The sequence below is a fragment of the Orycteropus afer genome, unplaced genomic scaffold (genome assembly GCF_000298275.1).
Source record: "Orycteropus afer afer isolate SDZICR_OR568_19922 unplaced genomic scaffold, OryAfe1.0 scaffold00137, whole genome shotgun sequence".
NCBI classification, from domain to species: domain Eukaryota; kingdom Metazoa; phylum Chordata; class Mammalia; order Tubulidentata; family Orycteropodidae; genus Orycteropus; species Orycteropus afer.
In genome coordinates this window covers 1,072,254-1,089,291 of record NW_006921724.1, presented here as the reverse complement: position 1 = coordinate 1,089,291, position 17,038 = coordinate 1,072,254, and the positions used below count along the sequence as shown (strand labels likewise).

The window sequence follows — 17,038 nt, the reverse complement described above, 5'->3', positions numbered from 1 at the left end:
CTGTCTTCCTCTTGTGAGATTAGAGGAGGTCAGAATATGTGGCCTCCTTGCCGTTTTTGCACCATCATAACAACCTACAAGCCTCTACTGATAGACGGGTGATAGCTGTGCTGGAAATGCAGTGCCTGAGAATTAAACCAGAGCCTCTGGCATGGAAAATAGGAATTTCACCACTACACTATGAAGTGTGAAAGAGACTAACTGTGGTTCAACCACAACATATACTAGAGTAAGGGCTGCTTCCCAGGAGGAAAGGCATTATTCCAGTGATGCTGCCAAAATGTTTTGCAAATAACTCTTGTCTTCAAATAATTCTTTAGAAAAAGTTTTATACATTTATTTTGAATATTATCAACACTAGGTAACTTCTGTGATTTGAACGTGTTTTTTGGGGGGGCTGCTGGTGGTGAGTAAGAGACATTCAAAAGGCATTTAGCTTTAAACAATACTGGTAACCCTGTTATGGGTCAAAAGGAAAATGTAATCACAAAGTAGCTTTGATGCAGGTCCAAAATGAGTAGCTTTGAGGAAGTTCCAAAAGAGGCATTCCAAAACTGTTCCAAGCAAGGGATGTATTGGATTAAATGATGGCTTCCTTCAGAGCCATCTAAATGATGCAACTCATTTAAATGTATAAGCTCTACCATGCCTGTTTGCTTCATTTTTAGATCAGTCTCACTACTTTATGTTGTTGTTGTTGTTGTTATATGCCGTCGAGTCAGACCCGACTCATAGCGACCCCTCCTTGGGTTTCCGAGGCAGTATCACTATGGATGTAGATTGCCCCATCTTCCTTCCGAGGAGTGGCTGGTGGGTTTGAACCACCAGCCTTCTGGTTAGCAGTCAAGTGCCTGAGCCACTATGCTACCAGAGCTCCCAGTAAATCACAAATGTAATAAACTATTTCTTTGATTCTAAAGAGGCAAAATATGATTAAGATATGAATTACTATACTGTCAAGAATAGAAAAATTGAGATCAGGAAGCCCTGCCCCCAGTGACTCATTAGAAAATAAAACCAGATAGCCCTTGTGGGTAGACATTCACCTGTCCCATTAAGCACAGGAAAGAAGCATGGCACATGCTGAGACTCGGGCGCTGTGGAACACGGGGTAGGGGGAACATAAAGAATACTTAGAGCCTAATTGTATAGCAATTCAGGGTTAAACTTTCATTTAGCCAGTGAAGCTTGGAGCCTAGGTTAGTAGAAAGGATATACCACACCTGAGGTCATTCTAGAGCCATTCTGACATTTATAGAAAACTCAAAACCAGGAAAGCAAATTATGACGCAGAAAAGTACAGGTAAATAAATATTCCAGGACAGTAATGCAACCATTATCATACAATTTGATGTAGGTCTAGTCCATGTTTTCTTATTTTTACAAGAGGGATCGATATCCAAAAACAATACACATTATTGTTCTATAGGTTTTTCAAATCATACATTAAGTGGTACGTTTGTTATGTCCTTCAATGTCCCTTTTCCTTCAACATTACATTTATGAAATCTATCATGACACATTAGATCCTTTACTTTTAATACAAGTAAAAAGTAAAATCATATTGGTTGTCTGGCATCGATTTTTTCTAATAGGAACACAAACTAAATTTCCTATAAAACAAAACACAAGTTAAACTGATCTTAGCACTGGTGGCGCTGTGGTTAACGCATTCGGCTGCTAACCAAAAGGTCAGTGGTTTGAACCCTTGAGCTGCTCCACAGGATGAAGATGAGGCAGTCTGCTTCTGTAAAGATCTGCAGCCTTGGAAACCCTACGGCGCAGTTCTACTCTGTCCTAAAGGGTTGCTATGAATCGGCAATGGGTTTGGTTTTTTTGGTTTATTTCAGATGAAATTATCAAAAAAGTTCTGGGGAGAAAAGGAGCCCAAAATTGAAAAACTAGTTTTATGTATATTCTCAAAGCAACGTCGTATTTTAATTACTGCCTCTGTTACAAATCTTACTTGAAACCTCCCTATTCCAAGGAGAGAGAGGCCAAGCCTGTAGACCACTAGGTCATAGCTGACCATGGCCAGATTCAATTGCTATCGATAAAAATGCTCCAGTTAAGTCTGCACATAATTCTGCCCAATTGTGCACTACACCAACCTCCTACTCATAACCATGAAAGATATGTAATAACAATCTCACTTATCAATATGACTGTTTAAAGGACAAGCAGAATTAGAAAACTGTGTTTTGTGAAGATAGGCAGTTATACTACAATCAAGTATTTAAAACACAAAATCATCACCTCTTAATTCCTTGGGGAAATATGGTTCATATTAGATTAGAATAATTTATAAAATCATATTATTTTGCATGTAAGTGGGTGCTAGTGACTGAATGAAACATTTGTTGTCCTATCATCTTGGATACCTATTTATCAAGCAAATACGTCTTTCTGGATGCAAATGTGACTAAAGTCAGTCCAAACCCTTGGTTTATCACTTTAATAAAAGGCCAGGAGCGCTAACAAATGCAGAGTATAAACATGGATCACCTATTGAGTGTACTCATAAAACCTGAAGTGAAACACTACCTGCTTCTCACAACCTGGATTAGATTCAGTTGAGCTCAGCAAGTTCTAAGGTTTATTAATGCAGTGGCTTTAAAGCCTTGATTCTCTCCTACACTCACCTGAGATGCATTAATGCTTATAAATAAGTTATGTCAATTTTACCTGTATTTTTTTGAGGATCTAAACCTTTTAGCAAGTGTGAAAAGGCCTGTACAGCACAATGACACCGTTGGTCCAATAAGGCTGTATAACCATCTTGGATTAGGCCTCTCAGCATTTTCATTAAAGTAACAAAATCCTGCAAAAAAGAAATTCTATTTCAATATGGAGCTATACATCTTGAGTCTAAAATTTAAGATGCCAGAGTTCATTATAGAACAGTAATCTTTGATAATTAATAAAATATTTATGTAAATACCTGACCTACCCTTTAATGCATTATATTCCTTTCTCAATATGTCAACCTAAAGTGAAAAATAAGAAGGCACTTCTAATGGTTTGAAGCATTAGAAGTTTCTGGTTTTGATGCCTCAGCTGTTGCCCATGACAAGAAAGGGTGGTTTATTCTACATTACATGGTGTTAATAAGCCTTGTTTACTTTTCCAGGCTAAACAGACTGCATTCTGAAATTTTAACAGCACATGAGGAGAATACTAACCACCACTTAAATAAGTAAATTGTGTGACTGAGACTAATACAATTGGATACTTCAGGACAAGTAATCGATTTACTGATCACTGTTGTTGTTGTTGTTGTTATGTGCCGTCGAGTCGGCCCCCACTCATAGCGACCCCTCCTTGGGTTTCCAAGGCAGTATCATTACGGAAGTAGGATTGCCCAACCTTCCTCCCAAGGAGTGGCTGGTCGGTTTGAACCACCAGCCGTCTGGTTAGCAGGCAAGTGTCTTAGCCACTATGCTACCAGAGCTCCCTACCGATCGCTATCAGGTTTTAATACCTGCCATTATATCCTGGCATGAACCTTAATTCTAATCAAGGAAGGGCTGTTTCAATCTTTATCTTTACTCCTACCTAACGTGTAATTCATAAATTTTAATTGATTTTTAAAAAAAACAACTCTGAAGCGATGTCAGCAGGTTAAAACTAAAGGAGGAACACAGTTATAAAACAAAAAGAAAATTGCTGCAACGTACCCTTAAAGTGACTTAATTGTAACTTGATTCATAATGTACACATATATTCTAACTTGAATTCAGATTTCAGCTACATGCCAATAACTTTAAGTCACAAAAATTCCATAAAGATAAGACGCAAGACCAGAATTTAAGCCTAGATGTCCAAACTCCTTGACATATGCTTGTACACCATTCAATGGGGCAGAAAATGAGTGTGGCAGGTGACTTGCTCACTGTCTCTAACAATAAAGATCCAAAAGGAGATGCCAGTGCACAAAGTACAATGGCCACACTAGCTTCCTGCTGGTTTCCATTCATGAATCAAAATCTACAAGTTTTTCCAGAATATGCATGGAAAGGGCAACTCTCATAAAATTTGGTATTTGTTACATTATTTAAAAAGCTCAATTACAGCCATGTTTATGTTGTTAAGATATGGGTTTAAATTTATAGAGAATGATATGCTATCCCCACACCTAATTTAATTTTAACTTTTATATTCTAGAAAGCAGACCACATACCCTTATTCCCATTAGAAATCAGTTCCCTCAATATAGCACATCCTAAGTGATCTGTACTCAAAAGTTCCGCAAGAGCAGACTGGATTTTGTCCACTGAACAACTGGTCTCTCCTAAGAGTCATCAGGTCACTCAGATCAAGGAACAAATGAAGTTGCAAAAATAACCATCATTTTCACTTAAATAATTTTTCACAGACTGTCTTTTCAGTTTAAGTCCATCATGGGTTTTAGAGTCAATATAATAAATGTAATAAAACATAATTAAAAAATCTCCAACAGGTTGTTGTTGTTGTTAGGTGTCAAGCTGATTCGAACTCATAGCGACCCCATGTGACAGTACAGCGACCCCAAAGAGTTTTCTAGGCCAGAATTTTTATCTGAGCAGATCACCAGATAATTCTTCTGTGGAGCCACTGGGTGGGTTTGAACCATCAACCTTTTGGCTAACAGCTGAGTGCTTAACCGTTGCACCAGAAGAGTTCCTCTGCTTTTATGCAAATGAATGTAAATGCGGTTAAGTAAACTGCTTGAAACATGCTTCATTCCAACAATCCTTCGTGAAATATGTTAAACAAACCAAAAACACACCACAAAAAACTAAATTTTAAAATGACCCATATATTTTCAAACAAGTATTCTCTATTGCATGTTAATGTATACTTTTCATCACTTACTAAATATCACAGAAAGAACATTATATACAAAATTGTCTGATTAACGTTAAATCTTTTAGAATAAAACACTTGCACTTTAATGATTTTAGATATGAGACCAAATTGAAAATGTTTAAATAATTAAAAAATGTTAAAAATATTAAATTTAAAATTCAATATTAGTTTTAAATCCTTGAAAATCAAACAATTTTGCAGTATTAACCATTAGCTAAACCTCTGTCTAAAACAATCATCAAGTAAATATTTAAATTAGTGATCGTTTGGTTTTTTAGCAATCATATTAAATATGTCTATAACTGAAATCATAAAAAATAAATCTTAGAGATGTCTATGATTAGACATTAATTCATGTGAAAAAGTTTTGTTCAAAGAGTTTGCCTTTTCCATTGGAAAAAGCCTTTTCCATTACCTGCTGTGCAGCTCTGGTAGATTTAGAAAACTGTTTCTGCAAGGTCACTTGTGAACTAGAACTGAAAAAGAAAAGTGTTCATTTTCAGTTCATTTTAAAACAAATAGTCTTATATAAACAAACCAAAAATATTCACTGAAGGTCATTTTAAATACTGAGTAAATGGAGAGTTATACCAGCTCTGAAATACTCTAAATTAGTAAGTCTGTGAAATCTGGTAGCCGGCAAGAGAAGGAGATTCCAAAGATGACATGGGAAAAAAGAAAAATCAGGAGGGCCTTATGCTAATCTTCAAAAGTTATGACAAGTCTATAGCTGGCGGTTCAAACCCAGCAGCCACTCCTCGGAAGGAAGGTTGGGCAATCCTACTTCCGTAGTGATACTGCCTCGGAAACCCAAGGAGGGGTCGCTATGAGTCGGGGCCGACTCGACGGCACATAACAACAACAACAACATAGCCATCAATAACAGCACAATCCTGAAACAAGACATGTGTCTTAAAAAGGAAAAAAAGAAATGTATCTAATAAATCTAGAAAAGAAGCTCAATCTCACAGGAAAACTTAGTAGTAAGATATAACCATTTAACCTATCACTGGCAAAAGTCAGAATATCTGACTCCGGTAATGGAGAAGATAAGGAAAACTCAGGCCCGCTCATAGCATAGTGGGAGTGCGAGCAGTGTCAGCCTTCTGGGAAGACCACTTGGCAACACATAAAGTTAAAACTACACATCCTCTTGACACAGCAATTCTCTCTGGAAATTTCTTCTTCAAATATATAGCAACAAGTGCACAAAGGTACATGTGCAAGATGTTTGCTGAAGTATTATTTTAATTATTAGGAAGTAAGGAAAGAAAGGGAAGGGAGGAAGAGAGGAATGAAGAGCCTCTATATACAATGGAGGATTGGTAAGAAAAATGACACATCTATACTATGCAACATCCTGCAGCCATGAAAATGAAGGAAGTATATCTCTATGATCTGATATGAGAAGATATCCGAGACATTGCGTAAGATATTAAAGCCAGAATGGTTCTAACAGTGAAAATGAGAGTAGCAATGATAGTTAAATGTACTAGGCATTTACTATGTCCCAGGGCTCTAAATGCTTTATGTGGCTACCTGGTTTAACTGTGAAATTCCAATGAGACAGACATTAACAAATAAGGAGGCTTTATTTTGAAAACTTAAAATTTAGGAAAAAAGACTTATCTTTAATTAAACAAGTTAAAATTAAAACCACATATTCAAAGATTGCTCTTGCACTGGGTTTTGGTTTCTCTGGCAGGGTTTGGGGTGGAAGAAGAAAGATTCAGGATGTTTCTACCAAGTAACAGAATAATTAATATACTATACCTTCATTCTGTATTAATTTTTTGTAGTAGCACCAAAAAAAATATCCTTTTTGGAAATAATTAAAAAAAAAAAAAAAACTCATTGCTATTGAGTTGGATCTGACTCAGAGCTACCCCTCCTTGGGTTTCCAAGGAGGTATCACTATGGAAGTAGATTGTCCAACCTTCTTTCTGAGGAGTGGTTGGTGGGTTTGAACCGCCAGCCTTCTGGTTAGCAGTCAAGTGCCTTATGCACTATGCCACCAGACCTGCTTGGAAATAATTAGGGCTTTACTAATTTCCTGAAACCTAAACTTACTGCTATTGAGTCATAGCAGCCATTTACAATAGAGTAGAACTGCCCTATCAGGTTTCCAAGGCTGTAAATCTTCAAAGAAGCAGACTGCCTCATCAGCTCTCCCACAGAGCGGCTGGTGGGTTCAACCAGACAACCTTTTATTTAGCAACCTAATGCTTTAACCACTACACCACCAGAGCTCCTTCACTAATCTCCTTACCTTACCAAATTTCCTTAGGGCTCTAATGCATTGATATTCAAATCATTCTCCTTGAAGCACCCCCCCCCCATCATGTAATTAGCCTTAACAAATGAAAAGAAAACTGGCAAGTGATATAACTGTGGTAAACATGGCTTTGCAACTTCTCCAACACCACTTTCCTCAATTTCATGAAACTGTATCTCTGTTTTAAGATTCACAAATTCACTCTGCAATCCACTTGAATCTCTCTGTAGGCAGTGGATGATTAATCATAGAGAGGTAGCAATAGTTCCTATTAATTTGAGGGAGAGGATGTTTGGTTGAACTAGTTTTATAAGTGGTTACATTCATTAGTATTTTCCTTTGACAAAAAAATACCCAACAGCCACTGACTAGACACATAGTCATGCTTGTGTATGGAAAGTAAGTTTCCAGATGGCTAAGAAATTATTAACAGTGAGTTCCTAGAGGCCACTAGAAGATTAACTGAAAACCAAACCAAACCAAACTCAGTGCCATCGAGTTGATTCCGACTCAAAGCAACCCCCTTTGGGTTTCTGAGGTGGTAAATCTTTACGGAACTAGATTGCCCCATCTTTCTCCCGCAGAGTGGCTGGTGGTTTTGTACTGACAATCTTCTGGTTAACAGTCAAATGCCTTAGGCACTACGCCACCAGAGCGCCTTAGAAGATGGATCAAAGTAGAAGTGAAATAAAGTGAGCATGAGAATGAGGCTTAATTTTCACTTCATACCTCTCCAAATACATCTTCCTCATACAAGCATGTATTTTGGAATAAAAGAATTAATACTGATAAATTTCATATTATATGACCTTGAGAATTCAGTTTAATATCTTGGATTTAGAATCCTTTAGCCAAAAAAAAAGATACTGGCCTTTGCTATTTGAAACAGATTTTAGTGCTCATTATAAGACACAAACGTGAAGGTGGCTAATACTTGAAAAAGAGATTTTCATTTTCTTGAAATAGTACATGGCGGGGTGGGGGGAGAAATACTTAGAGAAAAAACATACCTTGCCTCCACTGTATTGTTTCTGGATCTATGTCTTCCTTTATGTCTTGGAGGCTTACCTGTGAATACAAAAGTATTTGTTCCTGAAATCTGTACAGGAAAACCACAAACCTGAGAGTAAAACAGTGAAAAATAAGAATAAGAAAAGTAAAGAAAGCAATATTGTGTGTGAGTGTAACCACAAATGGATAAGCCAATAAAGAACCTACTATTGATTCTTCTATGTATGCCATGAAATTATTACAAAGATAAATTATAATTATGATAAGAAATGTATACTTGGAGTAGATGCAGAGAGATACAAGCCAAAGCTCCTTTTCTCAGTTTACAATCCAGATGGGAGAAAAGACAGATGCTTCAGTAATTAAACAACAATAACTATGAAAAAGAAAGAAGATACTGTGTTGTTACTGACCTGTGAATTCCATAATCAGCAACTGCTCTCACAACTCATAAAAGGAGAAAACAGTTAAACTGAAGAGTTTGGGAAAGGCCTTGGTAGAGATGGAAAATTTGCATTTGATTTTGAGGAACAAGTGGGATTTGGTTAGAATGGTCAGAACCCAAGAGTGAATGAAGATCATTTTAAGAAACACTAAATAAACCTGTGTGATTTGGAGAGTTTAATAACTGTGGAATGTTGAAAAGGGTGGCAAGGAGGTTGGAATGAGAGTTTACAGGCCCCCCTTCGGTTCAGATCCTGCGTGTGTGCTCACATTTAGGCCCCTGGCAGTAGTGGTAAGCCTATTTTTGGGCAGAAGACTCAAATGCTTGTCAAGGCTGTGTATGAGACTGTACAGAGAGAGTACATTTGGTGGAAGTATGGGAAGAAAAAAGAAGAAATAAGTCAGAGCCTATATACTATGGAGGGACTAAAATCTGAGCCGGGTTGGGAGGCCTGAGGAATCTACAGAGGCTTCTGGAAAGCCAGAAGAGTGCTAGTTTGATTTCTGCTTTCTGACTTTGGCCATAACTACTTAACCCTAATCTTGGAACCATAATTTCTTCACACCCGAATGTGGATGTTGAAAAGCATGCAGTATCTAGATTTTTTCTTAGCACTTTTGCTATCTGATAATAATAGCGTAACAAAATAATGATAAATTAAAAACTGCTTTCCAAAGAAAAGTTTTATCCTCAAAGATGTCCATGGCTGTTTGAGTTACATCAGGTAAGACAATTTCCTAGGCTTCACCTTCTCTATAATTTCACTACTGTGCTAACCAAACGGAAGGCCCAGTCATAAATAGTTGAATATGCAGAACTAGAGCCTGAAAGACGATAGCACTGCAGGTGCAGCTGAAAATAATGGCTGCTAGAAGCAAAAACACTGAGAAGAGACCAACCAACCAACCAACACGAGAAAGGAAGAGAGAGCAACAGGGTCACTAACTAAAAGGTCAATAAATCTTTCCTCAATAATCTTCCAAGGAATGCTACAGGAAAGCTTGCTATAAATAACTTCTGTGCACAATAACCACCACCATCTTGAGTCAGCAAGAAAATCTGTATCTTTTACACTCTGTTTCAAAAGGCAGGGAAGTAACTTACTCCATTTTAGAAAGATCCCCATGAAAATCTGGCAGCAGAAGGGAAAATTCAGACCATAAATGAAAAGCTTAATAAACACTCATTTCTCAGAGTCCTTCATCTCCTAATGACGTCAAGTAAGCAATACTTGACCAGTATTAGGTCAAGTATTGACCTAATATAGGTCCTGCTGTGTATTTGCCGTGTATTTAGTCGATGCATAAATGAGATAAGCATAGTTTCTATGCTATGTAAGTAAACAAGTAATATTTAAGATAAACTAAAATTTCCCTGAAGCGTGTATTTTCAATGAGGGTAAGATCATGCCTAGAGGGTGAAAAATGGTTCTTGGGAGGTGAAAACATCTTCTTTTTATAAATAAAGCACATATACATGTAATACGTAAACAGATAAAAACTATGCTGTTGTTAGTTGCCATCATGTTGTTTCCAACTCATGGGGACTCCACATGTGTCACAGTGGAACTCCTTCACAGGGTTTTTTGAAGTTGTGATGTCCTGGAAGCAGATCACCAGGTTTGCCTTCCAAGGTGTCCCTGGGTGGGTTTTGAACCACCAACCTCTCAGCTAATAGTCCAGCGCTGAACGGTTTGAGCCACTCAGAGACTCCTAAACAGTATATTACTAGTATTAAAATTTTCAAAAAGTCGTCTTGGGAAGGCCAATAATGAACAAAAGTTTGAGAAACACTCTCCTATGTGAAATTTGGGCACAGGCCAAGAAGAGCATGTATTTTTGGTGTCTGAATTCTTTTTATTTGAATCTTTAAAATTAAATAATAGGAAAAGACTGAACAAGGATTTCAAATAAGTATTAAATGTTTTTGTAACACAGAAGCACCATAGGTAAAATGAGGGTACTGGCAAATACAAATAAGGCTTATGCAAATTTTAGGGCACATAAGTTTAAAGAACACTACATTAACTTAGCAAACAATCTACCTAAGAAACCAAAACTTACTCAATGGTAGTTGATATTCATAAAACTCCTCATCGTCGTAGTCAAGATCATTTCCCTTCAAAGCCCCATTTGCCTGCTGCCTATGATAGTAAAACTAGAGATTTAAAAAAAAAAAAAAAGAATTTATACAAGCCTCTAAAAAAACTGCTTAATCCTAAATGAATAAACAATCAAGATGATAGATGATGATAAGTGACTGTAAACTATGAGAAGCTCCTGAATTACCAATTCTATTTCCAATCTCTAGCATGATGTCTGACATGGTGGTTTTTCATTAGGTCTTTGTACTGTATGAATACTATCAAATTTTCCCTATACTCCTCTGAGTACAGCTGCTTTGAGATGTTCAAAATTACTAATAAAAGGACTATGTGGGTGATGACAAATGTTCCCTTCAATGCCCACCATCCAGTCAACCCTAAACATCATTTTCATTTTTCCCATCAAATGCTAGAGAGAAATATAAATGAGGACACTAGTGGTAACTGTTAAGCTTCAAGTATCCTACATCTCAGAGGAAAACCCAGACACAGATCATCTGGGAAATTCTCACAGAGCCAGGCTATAGGTAGTTAGGTGCTCTGAAGAACACAGTAGACCAAAGCCTCTGCTGAGCACACACTGAATCACTGCTGCTGAGGGTTCCAGAGATGCAGAAACAGCTTGGCTTTCTGCAAGGGCCAACACAGCACAGGTTGGGTGGATGAGCTGGTACACTGCCAGGCAGCCCAGTCATTACAAAAAAGGAAAAAGGGAGGAAAAGAAAAATCCACAGCATTGTCAGGGCTAGGGGGCACTTGGCAACCAGACCTCTCTGTCACTCATTCTGGTGACTGTCTGGCTGCAAGACATGCAAAAGGAGGACACACAAAAGAGGATAATCCTTACGGTAGAAAAATGTTTAGAAAAACTATTTTGAAAATATCAAAATGTGGCTTCCAAAGAAATTCTGTAACTCTGAATATTATCTTTGTGGTTATAAGAGGTAGCTGGATTATTTATTTAAAAGACAGAGAGAATTACTCTCTTGATATCAGTAATTAAAAAGGGTTTGTATTACCGAAATATTTGGTTTCCGTTATCACTAAAATAGTACTGTAAAAATATGGTAATACCTATATGTGAAATAATTTAATTTTTAACTGAGCTTACCCTTTTCTTCCTTCTACAACTTGTCATTTTGTGTGCAGTGTTTGTAGAATCTTTTTCAGTATCCACAAAGTTAAGTGAAGTACTAAATGAAGGTACTGATAAAGGTATATAGTCCCTAGAGGAGGAGAAAGGAATAACCATTCTAATACCATCGATTAATGCACATGTATAAAAAGTGACCCTTCAAACAAGCAGGCTGCAGCAACATAGAGCCTTTTTTTTTTTTTCTTGAAAGTAAGATACTGTTGCTTTAAAAAGAATATCTCTGAGACTGGGTTTCATATATAAACACTGTTTAAAAGTCATTATCAAATGCTCAAAATAGATCCAGAGCAAGTCAAGAAAAGTGTTCTGTGTTCTAATAGTAAAATAATTAAATCTTCTCATTTAAAAGTGAATAGTTTCAATATCCTAAATATCTAATAAGAATGGTGGCAGAAAAGCTTAATCTATTTTCATTGCCGAATATGCAAATGTAGAACCCTGGCTATTATTTATTTCCTTGTGAGCATACTCAGGTCCATCTGTTGGCTTTTTCAAAAAGGAAGTATCATAATCTTTGAAAAGATGGTGGGAGGCTGGAGGCAAATGATTCCAGGTCAGAGGTGAAAATATAAAGCCCTGGGCTGCCAGGACTCTCATGGCCAAAACTGGATCCAGTCAATGAATATTTCATTCCCATTTTCCCTACAAACTTGGGCTACTGATACCTAACATATACATATCCCACAAGTTTAACTACCTAAGTTAGGGGAGAAAGTAAACAATTCAATAAAACATTTTATAAAGTAAATCTGACAATTCATAGTCACCTGATTTTAAAAGTGAATTCTTAAAAAATCACCCCTCTTCCCTCCTAACTTTAAGGTGGCTGTTGTTAGCTACACAAGAGTCAAACACAAATTGTTCTTAAATTCAGGGGGCACAGCCATTCCAAGTAACAACTACCGATCTGATATTAACTCACCTGTTATTGTAATAGGCTCTCTTAAACTGACTCCTACCTCGTGTTCGACCTATAAAAATCAATCATAGTAATCAATGGATTGGCAAAGTATACTTCAAAAGATTTTCAGATTTCTTTTAAGCTGACAGTAAAAACATCAAATTCTGAGAAATGAACAATAAACCTAAGCAATCTTGTATTTCTAGATGTTTTCAGTTTTAGGATGCTGTCAACAAAATGTTACACAAGATTTGTTTGACATCTTACTTTATGTGTGACTATTGACTAGATGAGAGCAAATTATGAATTTGAATCAGAGATGATACCTGTCTTCAAGAAGCTCACAATCTTGGGATGTTTTGTTTTCTCATCTCCTAATGAGATAAAATCACTCAGCTCAGCTCAGCTCCAAAAGATACTAAATACTCAAACTGAAGAAGGAAAATCAGGAAAGATGCATACACTGACAATAAGGATACTCTAGGTACTGGAAAAAGCAAAATGACTTGAGAGAAAATAAAAGTGGATGAAAAATCTTTAATCCTTAACTTACACATCCAATTACATACATTTACAGAAGTTATATATATATATTAAAAAAAAAAAACCCAAAAAACAGTTACCAGTCACCATTTAGTTAATTCCAATTCATGTGACTACATGTATTTCAGAGTAAAGCTGCCTTCCACAGGCCATAACCTTTCAAAAGTAGACTGCCAGGCCTTTTCTTCCATAGCACCTATAAGTAGATTAGAACCACTAACCTTTCAGTTAATAGTCAAGTGTTTAGCCAGCCAGGAACTCGTGTGTGTGCGTGTTTACTTTATAAGGATGGAAATTTTTAAAAATAATTTTGTTGCAAAAAGCTAAAAGCTTTTACTTGATTTAAGATTTCTGAAAGGTATGTTTTTCTACAGAATAACATTTGTTACCTGTTTCAAATAAAGAATACAAATCATTTTATTACTAGCTAATAAAATACAATACTAATAAAATTTCTAAACAAATGGAAATGGAAAACTGAAGAGACTTGACTAGGTGTGTTTGAACTGCCACCCTTTTGGTTAGCAGTCAAATGCCTTAGGCACTACACCACAAGAGCTCCCAATAAAATATAATACTAATGAAATTTCTACACAGATAGAAATGGAAAACTGAAGTGACTTGACTAGGACAACATAACAAAGTAAGTAAAAATCATTTGAGAATGGTTTTATGGTCCTTCATTGATCCAAGAAAACCCACTTTTATAAGTTTTAAAGGGAATTGACTATTACCAAAAGAATCTTAGGTGAAATACCTTGTAGGCCGTCTATTTGTTTTTGGAACTTTATATGCTGCTGAATTAGGTCCTTCAATCCTTCAGGGTCATTTTTACAGAGTTCTTGAGCTTTTATGTTTGCTTTCAGAGCCCAGTCATATTCCCCCAGCAAAGAAAGAGCATCACAATAACGATAATGACCCTGTTCCAAAAAGATAAATTTATTTTTTTTCTCAAAAATATGCTTAAAGAAAACAGATTAAGGAAAAAAATATTTCGCTTGAAAACTGATTACATACTTTAAAATGTTAGATAAGGCCATGATCGATGGGGAAAAAAAAAAAATCACACAAAAAACTAAAACTGTTAATTAAAAAACTTGGCTGTGATCTTTACAGGAGCAGATCACCAGGTATTTCCTCCCAGGTGTCTCGTCCTCCACTCCAACCTCCAACTTTTCAGTAAGCGAGTTAACCATTTGTACCAATCAGGGATTAAAAAGTGTTAATACTTCTCGGGAAATAAACTTACATAATGAGCTAAATGCTGTTATGAATAAGAAAATAACTTTTAACAAATTTGAGTGATTCATATTTTTTCTCATTATATTTTGGTAATCCCCAGGAAAGAACTCATTCTTTATTATATTTTACTAATAAAGCAAAGACTACCTACTATTTTGTGTCAAATAAATTATAAGTCTTTCATTACAAATAATTTTTTTCCAAAATACTTTAAGGCAATAAAAGTCTCTATCATTTCTTACCCTTAGGAATTCAAAAGACTTTTAAAGTGGGAAGGAACCATCAGACTGTCAGCTTTCCATGACTACTGAAGAACATAAGGGGATCCACCCACCACCTGGAGAGATTAGGGTATCCCTGGCTGGAGTCCCCACCCATTCCCTCTCCTTCAGCCAGCTCAGATTTCCATTACTTTATGTCTAAGTGTAGTTCCTGGTTTTGAAAAAGGTTTGGAAACCATTGATTTACTCTTAGTCCCAATGATCAGGGTTTTTGTTTTTTCATTTGCTTTTGCTACAATACCATACTCCTGGCTAATGACATTTATAGGAGCTCTGGTAGCATAGTGCCTAAGGCACTGGACTGCTAACCAGAAGGCTGGTGGTTCAAACCCACCAGCCATTCCTTGGAGGGAAGGTTGGGCAATCTACTTCCGTAGTGATACTGCCTCAGAAACCCAAGGAGGGGTTGTTATGAGTTGATGGCACATAACAATAACAACAAAGTGACATTTATAAATTTTAGGAAATTTTCTACATCAAGCACCAACTTTTTAATCTGGAAAACCATTATAACCAAACCTGGTGCTAATGCAACCAATCCTCAAAAAACAAACTCCCATTTTAGGCACAGCATTTCCACTGGAGAGGGATTTACAAGTGAAATACAGTACCAAAGTACGGGCAAACCAAGAACCCTGAGCTTACAACTCCTGTCTACAGCTCTTTCCTCTTTACCATACTTTGTTTCACAAAGAACACTCTGATTCTCTGAAGATCAGAATAACATAAACACTGTTTGATCAGAAAATATGAAATCGGAAATAAGTGATCATCTTAAGAAAGACTAACTTTTTTACTAGAAGAAGCCAGAAACAATCATATAGACCTTTCTTTCCTTACGCAGGTTCAGTGTAGTACAGAACCCTGCTCTAGTGCACCATCCCAAGCTTATGAGTCCTAGAGCCATGCTATTTATTCAGGCCCAAGTCAGAGATCCCAATGCAGATCACATTTTCCTCACAGGGTAGTGCCGATGTTTCCTGATCCCCAAAGCTTAAGAACATAGAGATTGTTCAGATACACTACTAGACCATTTCTTGCTTTTAAAATTCTATTCCTTAGGCATATATCAATATCAAAGTTTAGATAACTGCCTAGAAAAATAAAACACAGCTAGCAAAGGAAATAATGATAGTTCATAAACCATACCTGTTAAATTTGTAGAGAAGTCTTTACTTATTTCCCTTTCTTCCCCTGCACTCACCTTTCTTATATTTTACTGAGTCTTTTTCTCTAAACTCTATAAACCCAATATAACTTTTGGTAGTTAAAAAAGGACTTTATTCAGATTTCTTTGCTGAAGCTTTCTGAAAAAAAGCTTAACTCAAAGGTTATCTCAAAGTTTCTTGAGCCTAATTACAATGTAAAGTTTTGCTTTTCCTTGATAGTATTTCACCCACCAGCCACTCCTTGGAAGGAAGATGGGGCAATCTACTTCCGTAGTGATACTGCCTCGGAAACCCAAGGAGGGGTCGCCATGAGTCGGGTCCGACTCGACAGCACATAACAACAACAGCAACACACCCTCTACCATATATATGGACATTCTTTATTGCTTGTCTGCCCAGTATCTCCTCTTTTTGGGTACCAGCATTCCCCTACTCCTCACAGCAGCAGCAGGAATTAAAAACTCCACAGAGCTCCATCTGGACATTGGATGATCCAGTAGGGACACAGATATGACCCAGGAGACTGGCCAATCGAAAGATACCCTTGCCCCACTCATAGGAATAAATCCATGGGTGGGCACATGAATTAGGATTAGTCAGAGGACTGCTCAGATTTACTATGTGGATAATGAGAGATGATCTCTTTCCATTGGAATTAAGAGCTAAGAAAGGATTTAAGTTTAGAGCCCCACTATGATGTGAAAGTCTTTTTTAAAATGAAGAGTGATTCTGTCATGAGAGCAGCATGGGAAAAAATGAAAAGTTACCTACAAGGGCAACCAATTAGACTAAGCTCGTATTTCTCAACAGAAACAATGCAGGCAAGAAGACAGTGGGATGGTATATATAAAACACTGGAAGAGAAAAATTTTCAACCAAGAATTTCCAACTAGCAAATATGATGGTGAAATTAGGACATTTCCATATAAGCAAAAATTAAGGGAATTTGTTAAAACCAGACCAACCTTACAAGAGACGCTCAAGGGAGCCCTTTGGACAGAGAAGCAACAACAGCCAAAAACAAGTGACCATTAACACACATGATGTTATAACCCAGAAACCA

General features: G+C 36.8%; 1 protein-coding gene across 1 annotated transcript in view; it reads right to left on the bottom strand.

Annotated features, from left to right (window-relative positions):
• TTC3 (tetratricopeptide repeat domain 3) overlaps positions 1-17,038 on the bottom strand; it is a 129,652-nt gene that overhangs the window by 81,976 nt on the left and 30,638 nt on the right. The window contains exons 11-17 of the mRNA XM_007945559.1: positions 14,029-14,203; positions 11,795-11,943; positions 10,643-10,736; positions 8,192-8,243; positions 5,264-5,324; positions 2,689-2,821; positions 1,967-2,049 (exon numbers count right to left, since the gene is read on the bottom strand). Of these exons, the coding sequence (XP_007943750.1) occupies positions 1,967-2,049; positions 2,689-2,821; positions 5,264-5,324; positions 8,192-8,243; positions 10,643-10,736; positions 11,795-11,943; positions 14,029-14,203 (747 nt within the window). The remainder of the gene's footprint in view (positions 1-1,966; positions 2,050-2,688; positions 2,822-5,263; positions 5,325-8,191; positions 8,244-10,642; positions 10,737-11,794; positions 11,944-14,028; positions 14,204-17,038) is intronic.